At 41.7% G+C, this 21,947-nt stretch overlaps 1 protein-coding gene across 1 annotated transcript in view; it reads left to right on the plus strand.

The window, feature by feature from the left end:
• Positions 1-19,558, plus strand: part of tbx15 (T-box transcription factor 15) — a 37,702-nt gene extending 18,144 nt beyond the window's left edge. The window contains exons 4-8 of the mRNA XM_035174148.2: positions 355-526; positions 6,688-6,855; positions 7,300-7,364; positions 14,123-14,220; positions 17,547-19,558. Coding sequence (XP_035030039.1) covers positions 355-526; positions 6,688-6,855; positions 7,300-7,364; positions 14,123-14,220; positions 17,547-18,376 — 1,333 coding nt within the window. The 3' untranslated portion in view covers positions 18,377-19,558. The remainder of the gene's footprint in view (positions 1-354; positions 527-6,687; positions 6,856-7,299; positions 7,365-14,122; positions 14,221-17,546) is intronic.
• Positions 19,559-21,947: the final 2,389 nt, after the last annotated feature.

The raw sequence follows: 21,947 nt of genomic DNA on the forward strand, positions 1-21,947 counted from the left end.
GGTACAATTTACACAAACTGAAAAACTGAAAAACTCAATGAAATAGCCATTACAAAAAGTTTTGTTGTTTTAAGATATTACAAATTTGACAACAAAATCTGTACAAAAAGAAACCATTCTAAATGATTATAATATAACCGTTTATAATGTGACCACAATATTTACGCTTTCTGTGTCTGAAAAGAATTCTGCCACAGTGTGAAGCACAATTGCACTTTATGGTCAAACTTTGTGTGAAGTTTCATCTGTGCAACACAATGTTTCTGCTCCTTTTTAGACCAATAGCCCAAACTAAAATCTTCTGTGACTGGATGTTTGTGACACCTGCTGTTCTTGCCTCGTCTTGTCTTGCAGGTATGTGTACCACAGCTCGAAGTGGATGGTGGCAGGAAACGCCGACTCCCCGGTGCCTCCGCGGGTCTACATCCACCCAGACTCCCTGGCCTCAGGAGACACCTGGATGAGGCAGGTGGTCAGCTTCGACAAGCTCAAGCTCACCAACAACGAACTGGACGACCAGGGACACGTAAGCAGACAACTCTTCATCTTCACAGCGTCTCTGTCGCTCATTGGTTTTACATGTTGTCACGAAACATCTGCAAATGACTCAAGACGATAGAAACATATTTAGAGCATCCTAGAAAAGACCTGTATATTCATGGGAAATATGTTAATCTCACATGTCAGTTAGGATGTCAGTATTTAAAAATAGTGCTGACTATGGGCTGAAATGCTCAGGCTGTGATTCATTAGTGTGGTCTTTGTGCTTTAAACCTCGTGTCACCCCAGGGTGCTGCAGAAACATGCACACATGGATTGAAGATTTTTCGATGCATTTGCTTAGAAAGGAAAACTGAGGAGGTTCTTTGCGGACATTTTGGCTTCATGACTCACATGAGCTATGAGGCTTGTTCAGAATAGATTTTCTGCAATACACGACTCACACATGTTGAAGATTTGTCCATTCTGATTATTAGCTTTCTAAATTAGAATTTGGAAAGGTATTAGATGTGTTGGAGGGATATGAACTCATGCCCTTGTTTTAATAGGCTGTGTAATGGTCATTTCCTTCATGGGTCTGTCAAGCATTTTCTAATGAAGCGGTTTCGTTATAGGCACCTAATGACTGCATTTGATTTGTAGTTTGCTCCTGCAGCCACAGCACTGAGCTTGAATTTAGGTCCGACCACAATTGGTTTAATTTACTGCCGAGCTTGTTTCCAGTCAGTATCAGAGGTGGGGAGGTAAAGTCGGTCTGTTACTGGACTCGGCTGCTCTGAATGTGAAATGTGGGTTTCCTAGGTGAAATTATTTAAGTGTATTGCAACAAGTTGCTCCACAATTTGTTTGATTTACTGTTTTTCTTTATGTATCATTAGCAAGCAGGCAGCAAGTGAGACCCTGACTTTATAACTCTGTATAGTTATAAACGGAAAAGGGACATGTTCCTTTGATTATTGACTCTGACTGGCCTCTTATAGCTCAAAGCTGCAAGAAAGATGAGAAAATGCTAAAAGGAACATTATAGAATTACCAAATTGTACAATGAGAAACATTTGTGCAGCTGCATTGCTGCAAAGCTCTGATTAAGTTAAAGAATGGATGTAAACATGATCCACATTTAAAGTTATTTTTGTCAGGAGTTAGCTGATATCACGTCAGTGCAAAAAAGAAATAAAATGAATAATACTTGTTAATGTCTGGCAGATGTGTAAAGAAGCAACAAGCGTAAAAAGCCAAGATATGTCTGTCAGCTTGTCTTCATGTTTCTCTGTTCCAGTGAGACCAGGGATTACTTAATGGAGCCTTAAAGAGAACTGCAAAATGTATTTTATCTCAAAAATCCACGATTTTATCACCAAACTCAAACACAACACGTTCCCCAGTGAGAATACACAGCTCAAATGTAACCCTCTGGCGTCACCGGTCACCGGTCACCGGTCACACCGACGTGATCAAATGACATGACTGGTTCAGGACGTCACTGCGTAAACACAGAGCCACATGAAGCGCTGGTTTCAACTTGTTGTTTGGTGTTGGCTTTGGTGTAGCCAGGTAAAACCAGAGATGGTAGGAATTGAATGTAAAAAGACGTGCAAGTAAACGTCTGCAAGATAGGAAGGTGCAGGCGCTGCATTTAATCTCAAATGCGTCTCACAAAATTAAAGTTATACTTGTGGAAAGTGAATCAGTTAAAGATCATGAAACCCTAAGTGAAATTAAGGCTTAAAACTCAGAGCGTTCTTCTTGCAATCTTACCATGAGACTTTTTGTAGAAATTAAAAGATTGAATCAATGGCAAATGCACCTCTGTATTAAAAACCAAGTACTTTTATAAACTGATAAAATGCTGGTGCAAACAGGTGACGGAGCGATTAGAAAAGTGTAGTGACGGCACCAGAAGAGAGATGTTTACAGCCCTGTGACAAAATGGCCACGGCCAGTTTGTCGTAGTGAGCTGTGTGGGGCTGTCACAGCTCTGCACATCATCTCTGTGGTGACAAATGAAAAAAACATATGGGCGTTGCTGGGCGAGGATTCACATGCTGTGTTCTCTCTGAGCGAGAGGGAGGTCGTCTCTCCTCTGTTTTTGCTCAGTTTTAGTTCTTTGTTTCCCCGGGGGAGGGTGTTGGAGGCCAAAGGAAATTAATTTTTGAGCTTCCTGTGTGGGAAAACTCTCCACTTCTCGCTCATCCTCCTGCCTCGAGTTGTCATGAATCGTCTGCCTCATCAGAAACAGACACAGCGCTGCATGTCGTGAATCATCAGGCGTCCCAGTGCACAACAGAAGCAGATTCTTACGTGAAAAACAATATTTATTGCGTCTCAGACAGCACATCCTCCTCCAGACTGATACAATGTGCCTCTACTAGTTAGTGATGATGAGATCTGCAGGTTTAACTGCATTTGAACCAAAGAATTTCCAGAAGAAACGACACAATCTTTACTTGTTAAAAATATGCTGATCAAAGCATCTGCAGGAAACAAAACAAAAAACACAAAAATAAACATGGCAGCTGCATGAATTTGTATTTATCTGTATTCTACAGTTCTTGAGTATTTCCATATTATGTGGGGAATTCGCTACAAGCTTTTTAAAAAATCAATTGACTTAACATACAAAATTATCATATAATCACCTCATAAAACATGATTTTGATTATGATTGATCGTATGATTTAATTTGCTGATTTAAAAGAAAAACACTAACTTTGTACTGCAGGGTTTCCAATCATAGAAAATACAAACCAATAAAGCACCATGGCCTATTTCTACTGTGGCGAGCACTAGAAGATCAAAATAAAAATGACATTACAACTGTGTATAAATATCATCGTAGATAAATAAACAATTATTACAAAAAGTTAAGGTATTAACCATTGAGGGTCGAGTGGGGTCTGGATCCAATCCCAGCGGACTATTATTAATACCACATTCTTAATCACTTTGTAAGTGTCATTATAGCAACTGGTCGGGGTGAAGCTAATTTTAAATACTTTATATCTTGTGTTTTTCATGATCAGATCATATGTAAGTTAAATATATAACTACTTTGACTATAGGGGTCAAGTAGAAGTGAATTACAAAGTGAAGTAAAATGAACATTTCCCCTCTGCAGTGTAGAAGAGTTCACTGTATAATATACTCAAAGTATAAGTATAATAAAACTGAACTCAAAGGCAGTTACTTCACTGACTGTGGTCCAATGTTTATATAATATATATTATTTGCTTCCAGTAAACATTAACTACTTTGACTACAGCGATCAGTGAAGTAAAATGAGAATATTCCCTCGGTAGTGTAGAAGAGTTTGAAGTATAAAACATATTAGGTCATACTAGAAGATATAAAGTATCATAATATATAGTATGTAATATTGCAGCATGTGTTCTTTCTCATGCATCAACAAAAAATCAAAGTGGCTCCACCAACCGTCCATAAAACCAGAGTTTTGCTTTCAGGGATTGGATCATAACAACATGACCAAAGTTCACAGCTCAGCGTTCTGGTGTCATCTGTATAAATAGAGGAGATCACACTGTAAGCTAACAGTGCGCATTTGTCCTTGGGACACCCTGCGCCCGGCTGGGTCGGTTCATCGCCGTCCTCTTGGGTTCACGTCGGCCTCATGCTGTCACTCTGGCCTGTCGTCTCTTTCCTGTCTCTCCCCGCTGCTCTATGGGAAAATCTAATAAAACGCTGAAGCAGCCTGGACTGGCCAATAGAGGCTGTTTTTTTCATTGCTTCGATTTTGCTTTGTTGTTCATGATTGATAGCATTGTAATGTGTCACTGCTGTTGCTCAAGATCGCTCAAAACGTGGTGGATACAACACAGGCTGCTTTGAGCACTTGTTTTCAGAGGTTTTTCACATGACAGCAGTGTTATTGTGGCCCCGCTCAAGCTCTGTCGCTGCTGGGGAGCGTCCAAGTGAGAGTCCGCATCGTTCCAGTTTGTAATGAGTAATTTCACAGGGGACACGATGAGTTTAACCACAGGCTGTGATGACTCTCTTTGATTCCTCATCGTTCATGGACTATAAAGTGTTTTTTATCTATGTTTGAAAACTGAAAATCAGCTAAATTTGACGTGAGCTGATTTCCTTGGGAGATACACACGCCATCTGCAGGATGTGTCGGTGTCTCTCCGGTGTGAACGTCCAGATGACTTTCAAAGGGGGATTAAAACAACGTCATTACCGACCGTGAAAAAGAAAACATCGCTTATTTAGCGTAATTGCATTTGAACGCGGACAACTGTCGGCCGAGGTCCTCTGGCCGCTCTCTGGGTTGATGTTGTGAGTTCAGCGCGTTGATGTGCGATCAGATTTGACTTCACATCACCTCAGGCTGGCCTGGGACTAAAAGCATGACTCCTCTGGGCCGTAAGGCATCTGAGGCAGCGTGTATCAAATGTGAAATCTTTATTGCTAAAACATGACTGCGATTCAGCCTGTACTCGCTTCATGAGAGCAGGCGATGGGGTTTTGCTTGAGCACCAATCGCCATAAACAGACGTTGAAAATCTGTATCCTCTAAAAATGTGTTTACCTTCACTTGCAGAATGAATCATCATGGTCAAAAGAACATAAAGAGACGAATACATATAAACAGTTTGGCTGGATTTGCAGTCATTTAATGCTTATTGAGAGAACAGCTGCAGGAAAACGCAGCCAGGAGACACTTGTTTCTTATGGGGGACGCGATTTTGCACTTTTTTACTCGAGGAAAAAGACACAGCTCCACCCACATGCTTTGATTGACATGTGATCTGAGGAGAATGTGCCAAAACACTAAAGAAACGAACTCAGCGCAGCTCTAATGAACACAAAGTTCTGCAGATCAGAGCGTGCATCTGTGTGTTACGACTCCGCAGCCCCACTCCTAATGTGCATGTGCGTTTGATGTCGCGTGCGTTAGCCTGAGTGTGTGATTCGAGGTCTGGAACGTTACATGTAGTGTTTCTGATACTCCGAGCTGTTTCCCCCCCTAACGGGCCTGGTTTGAAATGACCCCCTCTGTTGTAGAAGAGAGCGGAGCTCGGGGGTTGTTCGGCTCTGGGGAGGTTTTCTCACTCTCGGATTAATCAAGAGCAGACGGAGGCCCCGAGGCCCCGAGGCGAGGCTGGGGCCGACACCGTCTGACGCCTCGGCTCCTCTGTGAAATAATCCTCGGCCCTCCACCGAGCGTCATCTCAGTGTGAACTCAGTGTCGAGTCGCTCTGATGGGGAATCTGTGGAGCTAATTGATGTTATGAAGGAAGTGCATGTTCTGTGTGTTTGCACTCAGAGAAAATCAAAGGCAGAGAGTTAGAGTTTTGTGTTTTGCCTTGAACTGCAAAGTTCACGAGCTCATATCGCACATGCTTGCAGAGACACTTTACTTTAGGTGTGAAGGCCATCACTCAACAAATTCACCTTCCGCACTCTAATCCTTTACAACTACAAGCCAAGATCTTTTCATATTAGAATCTGCACTTTCCATGTTTTCTCTTTCTTTATTTCTATTCAGTTATTTCTTATGGCTGTACATCTTACTACGAGACCCAAATAATAAGAATTGGCCATTATGAGTGTTTCACAGACATATCAGTGTCTGTTTTTATATTTGTCGATATAATTTTTTTTATTTTACCAAATAAACAATACAGAAATGACACATACATTTTACCCCCCCAAATATTTTTTTATTTTCTTGAATCAATTTTTATATATTTGGTTATATTTTCTTTAATTTATAGTTATTTACAAAAAAGTTTATGGTTAAACTGAAAAATATCAAGGGTTTGATTACGACATCTTAGGAATCATCACCAATATATCGATACCAGAACTTTCTTACTCCCTAATATTGGCATCAGCTCCTAAAAATCTATATCGGTCAGGCTCTACTGACTTCAGGCAAAACAGGCGACTGATCAAATATTCTCAAGTTGGAAGATGTTCAACATAATTTTTGCTCTTTTTCCAAATGTCCTCAAAAAGACACAGCTTCGACTCGCTCATAGATTCAAACAGGGAGATAATAATTTCTGGACTAGTTTTTTTTATTCTTTCTTTCCCTTCAAACTTCAAAGACTTTTCTCTGGGGCTACCCACATGATTGAGCTGAGCCTTCTCAGACACCATCAGTTCTATTAATATTGACAGTGGCTGCACTTCACCTTTTTTCCCTTTTCATCCTTTCAGATCATCCTCCACTCCATGCACAAGTATCAGCCTCGTGTTCACGTCATCAGGAAGGACTTCAGCAGCGAACTCTCTCCAAACAAGCCTGTGCCGAGCGGCGAGGGAGTGAAGACCTTCAGCTTCCCCGAGACCGTCTTCACCACCGTCACCGCCTACCAGAACCAACAGGTCTGCACCTCGGCTTTTATTTACCAACAAGAAAATGAATCATTCATTATTTGCTACACAATTTTGAACCATCCTGCAAATGCCAAAATGAAAGAAAAGTAATCCTTCAAAATCTGCCTTTTGTTTTAAAATCATACAACTTTTCCTGCACAGAAATTGAGATTGAATTTCAGGAATAGTTAGTTTTACCAATCACCAGTTTTCTGTGTAAATATGATGCAATTCAGATATAACTTGACAAGCTAAAGTTGAATAAATTGAGCTCGGGTCAGTTATACTTTTCTTTTAACTACAGTGGGGAGGGATTATTGAACTTAAAAACTGGTTTTATTTTTACTTTAAATTCTGGAACCAACCATTTGTATGATGGAACCAATTACAAATATTACACAATACAATACAGTAATCAAAACAATCTCCTTGTCACGTTCTTCTTGTCTGCAGATCACCAGACTAAAGATCGATCGCAACCCGTTCGCCAAAGGATTTCGGGACTCCGGCAGAAACAGGTACAATATGACAGCATCTGTCACACAATTCGTCCTTATTACAGTCTTATCCACGCTGCCAGCAAAAGTCGTATCTTTTTTTTTTTTCTGTGTGACTTTTCATATGGAAATGATCCTCTGAAGTTAGCACTTAGCACCATATGCTGTTCTATATAAAAACAGCTGCTTCGTCTGCTGCCAAGAAGGAGTGGGATCTGCAGGACAGAGACAGAGAGTGATTGGTGGATGTAGCGCTCTCTCTCTTTGTTTCTGTTATTGTCTCATTCATCTGATAAAATGCCCTTTAATTACAATTCTCAAAGTAATTGTGTGTGTGGTATGATTCAACGTGATGAGGGCTCGACATCCTTGATGTCACTCCACTCCAAACCAGTCTTTATTTTCATTAAAGATATGTCGGAGAAGGAGTAAAAGCAGATCTGTCACAGACGCTATCATCCCGTGGTCTCTGTGTAGCTGCTGCTGACCTTCTATTGATTATTTGATTTTAGAAAGTAAGTAAGAGAATAAAGTTAAGTTGGAAAGCAATTAGAAACCAAACAAATGTAAACACATTAAACAAACACTCACATATACACAGTAAAAGGATGAATGTGGTAAAGTGCATAAACACACGGACTGAAGTCCCTGTCACCACAAGTCGTTCGACGGGTGCAGGTGATATGTGCAGTAGATTTAAAGGAGTGAAGGTCATGAGTCCTGCATATGATATTTTATTAATAGTTTCAGAATCAGGGGACAGCTGTGGATTAGGAGGTGGAGATGGTCACCCACTTATCAGAAGGTCGGTGGTTTGATCCTCGGCTCCAGTCCGCATGTTAACGTGTTCAAGAACAAGTGCTGTATGAATGGAATCCATTTACCAACTTGTAGTTACAGTTTTGACAATGCACAGCTCAGCTCCAGCATTTCATGTAGCTTCTCACCACTGCTACGCCGCAGCCATCTGAAATATCCACCTTTAATCTGAACTGTAAACTGTTTCTTGCCACAAAAGTCCTGTTGAATTTGAGGTTTCACGGTTGAGGATTAGAATCCGTGCATTTTCTGTGTCTACGTCCCAGTAGAGCGGATACGTCCACCAAGGCCGAACAGTTCCCTTACATTCAATCACGCGGCACCAAATTGCTGGTAGATATCAGTCCTCTAAATATTTCTCCCTTTTTTCTCTTCAAGATCCATTAATTATTATTATTTATGAGAAATTAACGAAAATATCAAAAATGCCCCAGGTCACAATTTCAATGTTTGATCCACATCTGCACCCAAATTGAACTGGTTCTCTCCGGCCCATTCCGTATCCTATTATCTGTATCCTACTATCAGTAGTGTTTGTGTAATGCTCCTTGGTGGATCAGATTTTAGGATTTGTTCACACATATTGTCGATATCAATACGTTTGTGTTGCATCTCCATGACCCCTCTTCTCTTAGAGGTGGGCTGAATATTTTACAGACCCTTTTTTTCTACACAGGAACATAAAACTATTGAATTTTTTTTCAACACATACTTAGGACGTGTTTCAGACTGAAATATACTGTAGTCGTAAAAATGCTGCTGGAACAATGGTTTGAATGTAATTTAGGCTTTTTTAACCGAGACGTCTAGACATCTTTTAAACCTGCAAATCACCAAATCCATGCCTACGAGCTTATTAACGCTCCGTCTGAGGTAATGGCTTTTTATTCCACATTCCCACACACTCGGTGAGTCATGCAACATCACACATTTTAAGACTCCAGCAGGATTCTGTAAGAAATGTTGAGTCTTAGCTCCACTCGTCCTGTCACAACCTTAAATGTCACAAAGACAGAGCACACACACACACACACACACACACACACACACACACACACACACACACACACACACACACACACACACACACACACACACACACACACACACACACACACACACACACACACACGTCTGGTCTGATCCTGTCGTCCGTCACCAGCTGTTGCATGAGTTCTGTTCCTGCTACCAGAGTGAGCACTCCTAATGGTTGCTGACGCTGTAGAGTCCAAACTGGACTGTAATGGTAACTTGATTGTATTTATCTGGCACAGCCGTCTGGGGCAATTTGGGGGGTTCAGTATCTTGCCCAAGGACACTTAGGAATGCAGACTGGAGGAGTATCGAACTACCGAATATCCCTATACCTCTTGAGCCACAACCACCCCCCCAAAAACCACGTCACACTCACCGATGCACCTTTTGATTTAATAAGCTAATTATATGAATACATTAGCTTAATTTTTGTCACTAAAAACAAACTCTTGAATTTCCTTCCCTCGAGTTTCCTCCTCACTTCCTCCATACCTTGTTCCTTCCCTCCTTCACCTCTCCCGGTCTCTCTTCTCTCTCGATTCCTCCCTCGTTTTCTCGGTTTCTGAATTATCATATGTAACGTTTGAGGAGGAGAGAGAGGCGGGAGTGCACTGAGCCACCAGACCCCTTCGCACATGAAAGCAAGCCCCCTCATCTGGTCCGCATTATTGGCACGCAGATATTTGAGACATCTTTTTTCATTTTTCAAACAATAGACCGTTTGATTTATGGAGTGGCATTAGAATTTCATTGCAGAAAAAAGGCTACAGATGAAAAGATAAGGAGAATGAGATATTTGTCCGCGGAGAGAGAAAATGAATTTACCCTCACGTATCGCTTGTGATTCCGTCCCTTCAGCCCCGTTGGGATTGATTTTAACTCTGATTCAAGTCAGAGCTTCGGAGAACTTGGAGCGCGGACACTCTGAGATTCTGTCACCTTAAAATCCCTCTGAGTCATTTTGAATTACACGCTTCATGTCTCGAGCTGCGTTTTGGATCTTTGATCGTTCTTGGATGTTGCTGGCGAGCTGCTGACCCTCGATTCTTCATTCTGCTTCTTTTGCAGAATTCTGGTGACGTAGGGTTTGATTGGATAAGGGTGTCTGCTGCTCATGAGAGAAAACTGCAGCTAATATAGTTTGTAATTCACTTTTATTAAATGTAACACCAAAGCTGGAAGGTTTTAAGAACTATTTTTTGTAAAGTGTTGCTGATGACATTTTAAATTTGGAAAAACCTCTGGAATTCCAAGGATGAGCGTTTACTATAATAATGACTAAGCTGTATTTATAATGAAAAATATAATTTTGTTTATAGTAGATGAAAACTACACAATGAAAGACATTTGCAATAATCGTAAGAAGAGGAGAAGAAAAAGATAAAAATCACATTTATAACAATTCAAATCTACATTAAAGTGAAGCAGGACCCTCTGTGACTCATCATCATCATCTCAGTGATGGTTACATGTCAGTGTGAGATGCAGCCAATCAATAAAGTTAATAAAGGATAATCTGATTTGTGATTGGCTGCTGTGTACAGTAGATTGCACATTTGCTTTTTCATTTTACTGAGGAAAGGGGGCGAGTCGCCTCCAGTTCCTGTATCAAATTTATCCTGCGTCTTCTGAAACACACACACACACACACACACACACACACACACACACACACACACACACACACACACACACACACACACACACACACACACACAGAGACTCTTCAGTGTCTGGCCAGTTTCAAAGCGCGGGTGGGTTTACCAGTTATTTCTTAATGCTGACACAATAAAACCTGATCATATTTTGTAAAAATAAACCTGTGTTAATGGGATAGATAATATAATAATAATCATGTTGGTACCAGTACATATTATAAACGATTATAAACTAACATGAACATGAAGATACTCCCCACAGCTGCTGTCATCGCTGTGTCTCACAGAGCTCAGTTTCTGATTCACATTGCAGTTGCTTCAGAATCAGCTTTCAGAGCTTGGAAATGACACGTTGGTGTATTTAATATCATTTCCAATAATTCTTATTTTTTAGTTGGATAATAAGATTTTCCAAAGTGTCTTTCAGTACAACTTGAATTTTGTATCTGTATAATGCACAAAATTATAACATTTAAAGCCTTAATACTGAAATATTTTAAACCAATACTAGAAACCTTTGGATTACCCAAAAAATATTTGCTCAAATTGAAAGTGGGATTGAGCGACACTTGTTACAAAGGATCAGATGTAATGATGGGCATACTGACGAGAATAAGAAAAGGTTAAAGGTCATGGTAACATTTATCAAAAAGAAAACCAGAAGTTACAGATTATGAAACAAAACGGGAGTATGAGAACCATATTGAAATATCAAAGTACAAATATCACAAAACAATACATCAACACAAGACTGAGCCTTAAACAACTCTGCACAATAAAGAAAAAGGTATTCATGTTATTTTATTATTTTATTGAAAGTTTTGCTTTAAAAAAACATGGATGATGCTTAATAACCATTAACCCTTTAATATTTTGCAGTAATTTCAGCTCATATACAGAAGTGGAAGGCTGGTGGTGGAAACATATTTAAAGTGGCGTGACATCTTCTGTTATTGCTGCTTATATTAGTATCGGATATGAGCCACATTAACAGTCACAGTTACTTTTCTTTGGTTTATTGGCAGAACCTCACTGTGAATGTAGAAAATTACCAACTAATTCCACATCGAGGGGAAATTAAAAATTAACAGAAAGGGCAAATCTGCTAATTCTCACACTGAGCACCAGCTTGTTTTCCTGACGTTCCTAATAGCTTCTTAATATAGAAGCCTCCCCGGGTCTTATGGTGGTGCAGTGGCTTGTGTCTGGTGACCGGCCTTTATGGCCTAGCAGAGGGATACAGCTCATTTGTTGGATTTTGGTGCCGCAGCAGTGTGTTTGTATGAATGAGTCCAGTGATGGCGAGGGCCGGCCCGATTAGCACGGCACACTAACGAGCTGCCACGGGCTGGGAGTCAGTGGCCCTAAAATAACACGGCGAGCGAGCGGCGACCGGCGCTGGTTTCCCTGGGACGGGGCAGAGTGGCGCGCAGGGAAGTAAATCAAGCAGGAAGGAGAACCGTGTACAGATTCAAGATGAAACGTCACCTAGATTTATGTGCACAGTAAAAGCCTGCTCCTTTTTAATGGCTCCAGTTTCCTCCGAGCAGGACTCCAGTTTCTCCCGCCCCCTCGCTCTCGCTCTCTCTGTTCATTCTGATGCTCTCTCAACCAGTCTGATTCATTTACCTCTGGCCTCTCTCAATATGCCTTTTCTTATTTATCCACATTTATTCTCACTCTATCTGTTACTCAGGTCCAGCTCTCTCCTTATCCAGTTGTGTAACACATGTACACACACACACACACACACACACCTACACACACACACACACACACATAAACACACATGCACGTGTCTCCACGACTTCAGAGGATATTACATTGACTTACGTTCATTTCCTGAATACTTTAACCATTGCTACGACCGGTCTAACCTTAACCTTAACCTAACCCTTCAACATGTTTTCAACTTAAAATGTAACGATTTATTTCTGGGGACCTGCTTTTTGTCCCCATAATGTGACACTGTAAACAGATTTCCTTTCCCAACACTACATGAGTAACTATCCCCACACGTTTGTCACATATTTTATGTCTATTGATGTAAAAAAAATAGTTTATTTTTAAAGTGATTGTTCAGAATCAATAACTTACACTTAGTGATATACAATCTATTGTAAATCACTAAAAACAGCTCTGGTATCTTAAATAAAGTTTATTATTTATTATTATTATTATTATCATGTTTTCTAAATGAGTAAATTGTGTAGTTTAAAAAAATGTATTCTGTCATCTTCATGTATTGACATACATGAAGATGACAGAATATATAAAATTAACCTTTGAATAAAATAATGATATAATATTGTGTCACACCTTGTTGAGTCCTATGAGGCAAATTGTGACTTGTGAATATGGGTTGTATAAATATTTTTTTTTATTAAAATATATAATTACATCACTACTTCTAAGTGTGAAAACAATCTAAACATTATAGATATCATAGGTGTCGACTTTATGGCAGAAGGGTCTGTGGGTCGGGAGATGGAGCGGGTCGTCCACTAGCCAGAGGGTTGGTGGTTCGATCCCCCGGCTTCAGTGAATGATGGAAAAAAGTGTTATAGTAGCACTGTGTGAATGAGTGAGTGTGGCTCATAGTATAAAGAGCTTTGAGTAGTCGATAAGACCAGAGAAGTGTTGTATAAATAATCCAGTTACGTTTCAGTAAAAGCGACTTTAGATCACACATGACTCAATCTAGAGGACGACATCAATGATAGAACATTTTTCATTTTTCGTCTTTGTTATGATTAATTTGGGAGTTAGTTGGAAAAGATACAACACTGACAATAGAAGGTTAATTGATGAATAAAATCCAGTTGATGAAAATGATAAATCAAACAAAACGGATGTGAGTCTTTGCCTCTTCGAGGACTTGAGGCAGCCGAGGGTCTGAACAGCAACGTCTCTGGCGACATGTTGAGATTTTGGAACATCTTATCGTGGCTCCGTCTGCCAGAGGAGCTCAGACGTTAAACAGCTCAGATATAAGTGGGAGCGCGGCCATGTCAGGCTTAGAAACATGCAATAAAATCTTAAAAATCGATCACCATCCACTCTGAGGCCAATAACGTTAAAGCTTCCCCTCTTCATCTCACTCCCAATCAAACTCTCTCTGACTCTTCTTCTCTGCGTTCATGTCATCTGGTCAACACACACATCCACAGGCCATTATTGTCCCTCTTTCTTTTCCTCTTTTATTTCTGCTGTGGTTGTTTTGTGCTCTGAATCGTCCCCCTCTCTCTCTCTCTCTCTCTCTGTCAGGACCGGCCTGGAGGCCATCATGGAGACTTATGCTTTCTGGAGACCTCCTGTGAGGACCCTGACGTTTGAAGACTTCACCAACATGCAGAAACAGCAAGGTGCGACAGAAATAACCCTCCAGTCCTACTCATCTACTTCATATTCTCACTTCCCCTATTGTCTTTGTAGACACGGGTTTTAGAGTAACAACAAAGGACAAACATATTTTCAGTTTCAAGTAAACACCGCTCTCTGTGTCTCCATTTTAATGGACTTTTGATTATTTTATTGTTGAAGCTAGTTGCCAGTTCTCTGGAAAGATTCCTTTGTTTTATTCTGACATTCAGAGTTGATTAATTATTTATTTTATTCTCATTTCCTGACTCTGTAAAGAGGCCTTGAAGTACCTTGAAAGGCACCATATATATCAAAGTTATTATTAATAATATTGTAGATTTTGTGTAAGTTAAGTTAAGTGCTCCCTGTTCAAACACCTGACAGACTTTTCTGACCTTTTCTATCAAACACAACTCATGTGGTGAATCTTCATCCACGAGTTAAAGCTCAGTCTGATCTTAAAACAGAGAAACTAATTCAAACTGAAACCTGGGAGTGAAATTAAACTATTCCTCATTTCATATGTGCTCTGAATCCTCAGACGCCACTTTGACATCTACTCTGGTTACACACACAATGCTCATTGTTGGTGTTGATGCACTTTTATTCTATTCTTTTTTATCACTTTCTTACACATTGTGAGATTTTTCAGAATTTAAGGGATTTCCTAAAAAAAAATTCATGGATCTTGGTAAAAAAGTCAGACATGTTTAGGGGACTGATGTTTATGGGTGTGTGCAATTTGTTGTATTTAAATGTGGTTTCATAAGAGGGACTGTTTGGGCCCTGGTGGAGATATGTTTAGTTCTAACGTCTTAATTGTTTAATAGTAAAGTTTATTTAATCAAATCTTCAACAAAATGCGATTTTTTTAAAGTTTAGACGACAAGATAAAGTATATTTTTTCACTAAGAGTCGTGCACAGTGGTAATTTGCACGTCCTTGTTGCATGTGCCGTCCCACCCTGGACCACTCTCTGCGTATTGTCCTTGTTTATCTCAACACTCTCTGCAACAGCCATCATTGTCCTTCATGTGAGCTTGGCCTTATACGTTATTACTCTTGCAGGTTGGCCTGCGCCTCCTGAGCCTTTCACACCTCGACCAGCCCTCGACAGTTAAATACAATTTAACGATTCGTTAAACAAACCCTGCAGCCCCGCGACACACCTCACTTTGTATGACTTCCAGCGTCAGCACACGTCTTAGTCATGGCTTTTATCAAGGCCCTGAAGCACCTCTGCTTCCTCACTGACTTTATCGCAGTCGCCTCTGGAGGTCAGCATGACGTGACACTGCGTATTTTGTCTGAGCAGGCAAACATGTGTTTGTTATCATTAAACTCCTCCAGAGTGATTAGGGTCCGTGCGCCGGTGGTGAACCCTGCGTCACGCTGTAAGGACACTGTGGAGTACGGGCGCTGCGTTTAGTGACCGTGTGTGAGTGCGTTGCTACGCCCTGATAGTCCTGGACCCTTTTCCCTTCAAGTAATCAACTATTCCACTGAAGCACCTTTACCCTTCTAACCAGAGGAAAACATGACATCACCAAACTATCGTCCTCTCTTCCCTCCTCTCTCTTTTTTCCTCATGTATATCTACCTTCCTCCCTTCCCTCGGTGAACCCCCCTCCTCATCTCTCTGAGCAGAGCGGAGCGCTGCGGCAATATTATCGAAGGCATATGGTGCAAAATCAGAACCCCAGCCAAGCGAGTCCTGGATCATTTAGTTATGCCTCCTCATGGTTTCAAACTGAATTTCTCCAACAGCAAGATGAACCTGGGCCAAATTCTCATTAATCGAGAAATATGCAATTGATATCCCACAGCTATCAATTCGCTATGAAAGGGTTGACTTAGTGGAGCCGCTTTGTGCCAACTGGGGATGTGTGTGTGTGTGTGTGTGTGGGGGGGGGCTCTGTTGACCAGACATGGTCAAAACTGAATCCATATTTCTCTCTGCATACCAGCAGTATATTTTATGATATGGTCCACGATCTCATACCCAGCACAGGTTCAAAGAATCTGAAATCAGTCCAAAGGTATAGGAGTTTGAGAAAGTCCACATGGATCTATAAGGTTATTTATGAAATTGGCGACAGGTGAATTGATAATGTGGCTCTCTGCTTGTTTTATTTATCTGACGCGGTGCATGAAAACAAGTCTCAAACTGTAGCTGCTTTTAGATATAGGCACTCAACTCCAGATATTCTCCTGAAATTATCCTAAGGGGCTGAATTGCAGAACGCAAATGTCCGACTCAGCTGCTCTTGACTTTCTTCGCAGTTTTTCCTGCCAGGTCCCAAGTATGAACCCCTCAGAATTTCAGAGTGAGGCCATGTGAGAATACAACAATTCCCATAAAGCTAAAAGAATAAAAATATTTCAGACAATGAGAATCTAGATATGTTAGTGATAAGGGCGGTGTCGATGCGACGGCTTCATAAGAGACACCTTTATGAAAACTAGATTTCTTGGTTCATTATTTCACCATGTAAGTGTATATTAGAAAACAAAATCTGTAGAACACATTCTTCCTGCACGGCCACATGGTAGAGAGGATGTGGAGGTCTGGAAATGAGAGACGTATACTAACACCTCCCCACAGGGAAATCCTGTTTGTTTCTCGCTCCTCTCCACAGGGAGGTCAGAGGTAGTCGGGTTCGGATTCAAGTCACTTTCCCATCATATCAAATTTTCTTGTAAGAAAAAAGAGAGAGTGGGTGGACATGTGGTGGAATACGGCAGCTAAACACATTTCTTAGCACTTGTATGTAAAATACAGGAAGAGATTACTTGAATTATGATCTCATCGTTAACGTGGAAGACTCTTGCCAACATGGGGAAATGATAACTGTTTCCCCTGTAACTGTTCAAGAAATTAGATTTTTCTTTTACAATTAATGATTTAACTTTATGAAACCTTGAATCTGAATATGAACAATACCCCACATCATGGTATCAGTTGTCAAATCAGGACGACGGACTTAATATTTTGGCTTGAGAATATAGGTTTTATTTGAGAAGTCTAATTTTCTATTGATCGTTTTTGCACTGGTCCTGATTCAAACTTCAAATATTAAACACTCATAGATACTAATCCACTAAATATATGTTTCTCAACAAGATCCATGAATTTTTCTCTGGGAAAACTTAGAAAAGGTTGAAAAACACTCTAAAGCTAGTTAAAAACAAATCTTCCTGGATCCGCCCTCTGATTTGGAAATCCTTTCAGATGTTTTTGTGTAATTTTGATTACAAACAAACGACCAGACAGGGATGAAAACACACCTCCTGTATTTCATTCTGTTTGTATTTGTGTGTTTTCCAGGTGGAAGCACAGGAACTTCTCCCACCACCTCCAGCACAGGAACCCCCTCCCCTTCTGGTGCGGCGCACCTCCTGTCCCCCTCCTGCTCCCCTCCCACCTTCCACCTGGCTCCCAACACCTTCAATGTGGGCTGCAGGGAAAGTCAGCTCTGCAACCTGGGCCTGTCTGAGTACCCAGCCTGTGCCCGCAGCAACATGGCGGCCCTGCAAGGCTATGGCGGCCTGGCCGACAGTTCCTACGGACGCCTCCAGGCAGGGGGCGCTGTGGCCTCTGCTCAGCCCTCTGAATCCTTCCTGCCACAGAGGACTTCCTCCTTGATTGCTGCTGGTATGCAAGGTAGCACTCATCCATCCCTGACCGGTGGCAGTGGCGGCAGTGGCTCCGGAGGCAAGATGGACGCCTACGGCGGTCAGCTCGGCTCCTTCCCAGCCTCGCAGCTTCAGTACGTGATGCAAGCCGGAGGCGGCTCGAGCGGCGGCTCGTCCTCCTCATCCGGATCCTCCCCATCCTCCGCCCACATGTTCAGCGGGGGCCACCACCACGTGCAGCAGGGCTCCTACAATGCTTTCTCCCTGCACAACCCTTACAACCTGTACGGATACAACTTCCCCACCTCTCCTCGCCTGGCCACCAGCCCGGAGAAGCCTCAAGGAGGTTTGCTCTGCTCCTCCTCGCCTGCCGGGGCCTTCGCTGAGCGCCAGTACCTGTCCAACGGAGGCATGGACACGATGCACATGATTGGCAACCCCGCCGGTGGCCAGCAGGGCAGCGGCTCCTGTGACGGCCGCCAGTATGGCTCCTCCTCTCAGATGTCCATGCACATGGTGTAGAAACCGACATCGAACCTCACAGTCCGCCATGTTTCTAAAGTCTTTCAGGTGAGAAGCAAATCCCTCATCGATGAACCCAGTTTGGCGTCAAAGTCAAACAGGTGTTTCCACATGAAATGTTAACGTACTGAAGTACAACACAAACCTTTCAGAAAAGGATATCATCTCATGTTTTTGTTTTTAAAGACTCCCCGCCACTTACAAAGCAATATAGTGGGAGTCAAAGTATTATTAAATTATCTATGTATTAATAAAGTGAAAAATTGGGAGAGCAACTTAATGCTCTTACAGTTTCTGACGGGAAACCAACAACAAACGGTGTGAGGAGAGAGAGGAGCCCACACGCTCTGCTTCAGGAGGATTATCAGTTGTGAATATGTAGCGGTGCAATAGCAGCAATAGCCTCTTCAAGTGACTCACTCTTGATTTTGGGGACTCAAAGGCCATCGGGTCACGACATCCTGTAACCAAAGAGTCTTCACTGTGATCCAGAAGTTTTTGACTTCACGCAGCACTTGAGTCGTATCGTTTTAGAAATGCCAAAGGGTCAGCGCTGCGTCCGTCATGGTCTGAAGTTTGGGCCGGAATGAAAGGGACAACTGGACGAGATTACAGAGTGACTCACTGCTCTACATATACGCAGGAGCGTGCACGGGGAGGTATCTGTGCGCTGCGGCGGCCCGGGTCGATGTGCCAAACACGCTGAACACAACACATGGACGCAGTAAGTCAAAGAAGTGTAGGTCAAGTCGACAGAGGGATTACGTCTTCATCCTGAAAACTCCCAGCGGCGTGTACACGAGGACTCCACCACATCAACCTGCTCTCCTCATAGACTGGAATGGTTTCACTAGGTTTGAGTGGATTATGTTTTAAAGCATATTATATATAAATAAGATGGCAAATGCAATCAATAACATAAGCTTAAAGGTTGTTGTGTGAAAAGTTGTAAAAGAAGCAATAGCAAAACAGAGTTTTTGTTTTTGGTGTGTTGTAGAGATGTGTATTTAAGTGCTGAGCAGTATAACGATTTTACAGGCCCATCGGTGATAAAATGTGTGAAAAAAAGGGAAATAGCTAAATGATTCTTTTTTGAGGCATTTAAAAAATGTAAATACAGGTGCCAAGCACATAAAAAGCTCAATAAACGTTTTAATTCATGTACATGGCTTTGATTACCAACTGCGTGTGTTCGTGTCTGTCTGTGTGTGTGTGAACTTGTATCTTTGTGAGGACCATTTTCAGCTTAGACTTTGTGTATTGAGCACATTTTGGACAGTCCTCACTTTCAGGGTTCTTAAAGGGTTGGGACTTGCTTTTATAGGGCCATGCTTAGAGTTAGGTGTAGATTAGAGAATTACTCATGTGGTGGGAACCTCTCTACTTTGTGAGGATTAACAAAATATCCCAAAACATAAAAAAAAAAGAAGAAAATCGACATGACTAGAAGCTTCAGTTAAAGAATGTATTGCCGTAGAGACGTTTCGAGCACAAGGGCCTTCCTCAGAATAAAAGCAAGTCCCCATCATGTTAGTCACAATACAATTACAATATTACAAAGTAATATTATAGAAATTCCAAAATTCATAACATATAAGTCAACGTAACGTTCTCAGGTGCTGTGCAGACACGACTCTCTGTGTGTGTTTGTGTGTCATCATGACAACCTGTCACTCTGGCAGGTGTTTACACGTCTGTGCACAGATCTCCTCACTGCACTGTCATCACAACTGTTCAGGCGTGAGGTCCAAGCACTGGAAGAACGAGGGGTTGGACGTAGGGAAGGAAACATTTACATCTTGGATCCTCATTAGTTACTTCTGAAAACTGTCTATAATGTAAAACTCCTTACTGAGTACTCGGGGGTCAGCATGTCACCATGATGACAGATTTTCTCATCTCCATTAGTAGATTTTCAGAAACCCTGACATTGAAGATTGAAAATTAAGAACATACTGGTTTTATTTGAGTAATTAACTGTGGACACATTTATCCCCAAACTCAGAAGAAACAGGAGTCGCTCATACAAAATAATTTGGAGCGCATAAGCAAAATTATTTATCGTCTTTATTATAGGCAATCAACAAAATAATGTTGCTTTTAAGGCTATTTACTAATTAACTTTTGGAAAATGATTCCTTTATAAACACATTTTCCCTTTCGAATAATAGTATGAGATTCTAATGGTTGAAGTTCACGTACCATGAGTCACAGCCTAAAGGCTTCAATACCAACAGCTGACATGATTATTAATCACATGAGAGGTTGCTGCTTATAAAACTCACACATCTGCTCTGCTCCACATCACAGGCCCGGGCTTCAAACGCTGATGCAATGTGTCGATCATAAACCAAACTGGAAGAAATGGACCCAAAAAAACCCACATTTTCTCCCTGCTGGTTCTGTTTATTAAGAGAATGAAGAATGAAGCCAGGGGCACGGCTGTTGTCCTCCACGCACATAAACATGGCACCTGTTTAAAGGGACAGACAAATCCCCCTTGTAATCATTTGAACCTCCCAGAAAAGGAGAAACATGCAGCATTGAGGGTCGTTCCTGCAGCCTTGTGGTTCCCCTCTTGTTACACAGACTCGGGAGGGGACTCAGCCGGGGGCCAATCAGCATCCATTACACGGACGTCTTCTGAGCGGCTCCCCCCCAATCACTTCCTATCATGTGTAGGGCTCCAGCCATGAAATATCATATCTGAACCATCATGAGCAAATGAAGCGGTTGCAGCACCGTGGAGACAACGGCTCGCTATTGGAAACACCTGTTTTTCCAAGCATGACTCCAAATAATGAGCAGGGTGATGCAGCGGAGAGAAGCGCATGATTTCATAATTTGGCTCCGCTCCATCTATCTGGACAATATTATCAATAATTATTCACGTTATATGTCTGATACACTCGCTCTCTTGTTCCAGCAGAATCCAAAATAACCCCCCTCCTCCGTCTTCACCGCAAATTTACTTCAGGGCCTGTTAGATTAGGAGCCGTATTTGTAAAGAGGAGCCACGCACATGGATCCACAGAGCGACTGTATGACATAATGCACATCAGGTCGGTTTTTATACCGTAAACCGTCCATCAGGTCCCTAAGTGGAAAAGAATGGCTGGGTTTGAGTAACAGCCACTCGCTGCCTTTCATCGTCTTTCATTAGAAACAAAATATGCAAACAATCCCATCGACTGATTAATTGCAGAGAGCAGCCGGCTCGCCGCAAAACAAGAAACTGCAACAATGTGCGATACAGGACCGGGTATTTTAACGAGACGCTCTGACAGAGATGAGAGGGATCCGGTGCCTCGTCTGCTGCTCCGGGCCCAGTGTGAGTGACAGCACGCGGACTGGAGGGTATCCCATAATCCCCCACCCCGTTTCAACCATTGATCTTTCTCTCCGAACACATTTTGGACGTTTTTACAGACCCAGAATCACTCTCTGGAGAACTCTTCTGGGTACAAGTCCAGCCCAGGGGGTTCAGTGACCACATGCAAAAAAACAAAAGAGGAGAAATATTGTTTTAATTCCTTGGATGTGAGGATCTGGTTTTGATACGACAGTGTGA

Source organism: Hippoglossus stenolepis, chromosome 13 (genome assembly GCF_022539355.2).
Source record: "Hippoglossus stenolepis isolate QCI-W04-F060 chromosome 13, HSTE1.2, whole genome shotgun sequence".
Taxonomy (NCBI): Eukaryota; Metazoa; Chordata; class Actinopteri; order Pleuronectiformes; family Pleuronectidae; genus Hippoglossus; species Hippoglossus stenolepis.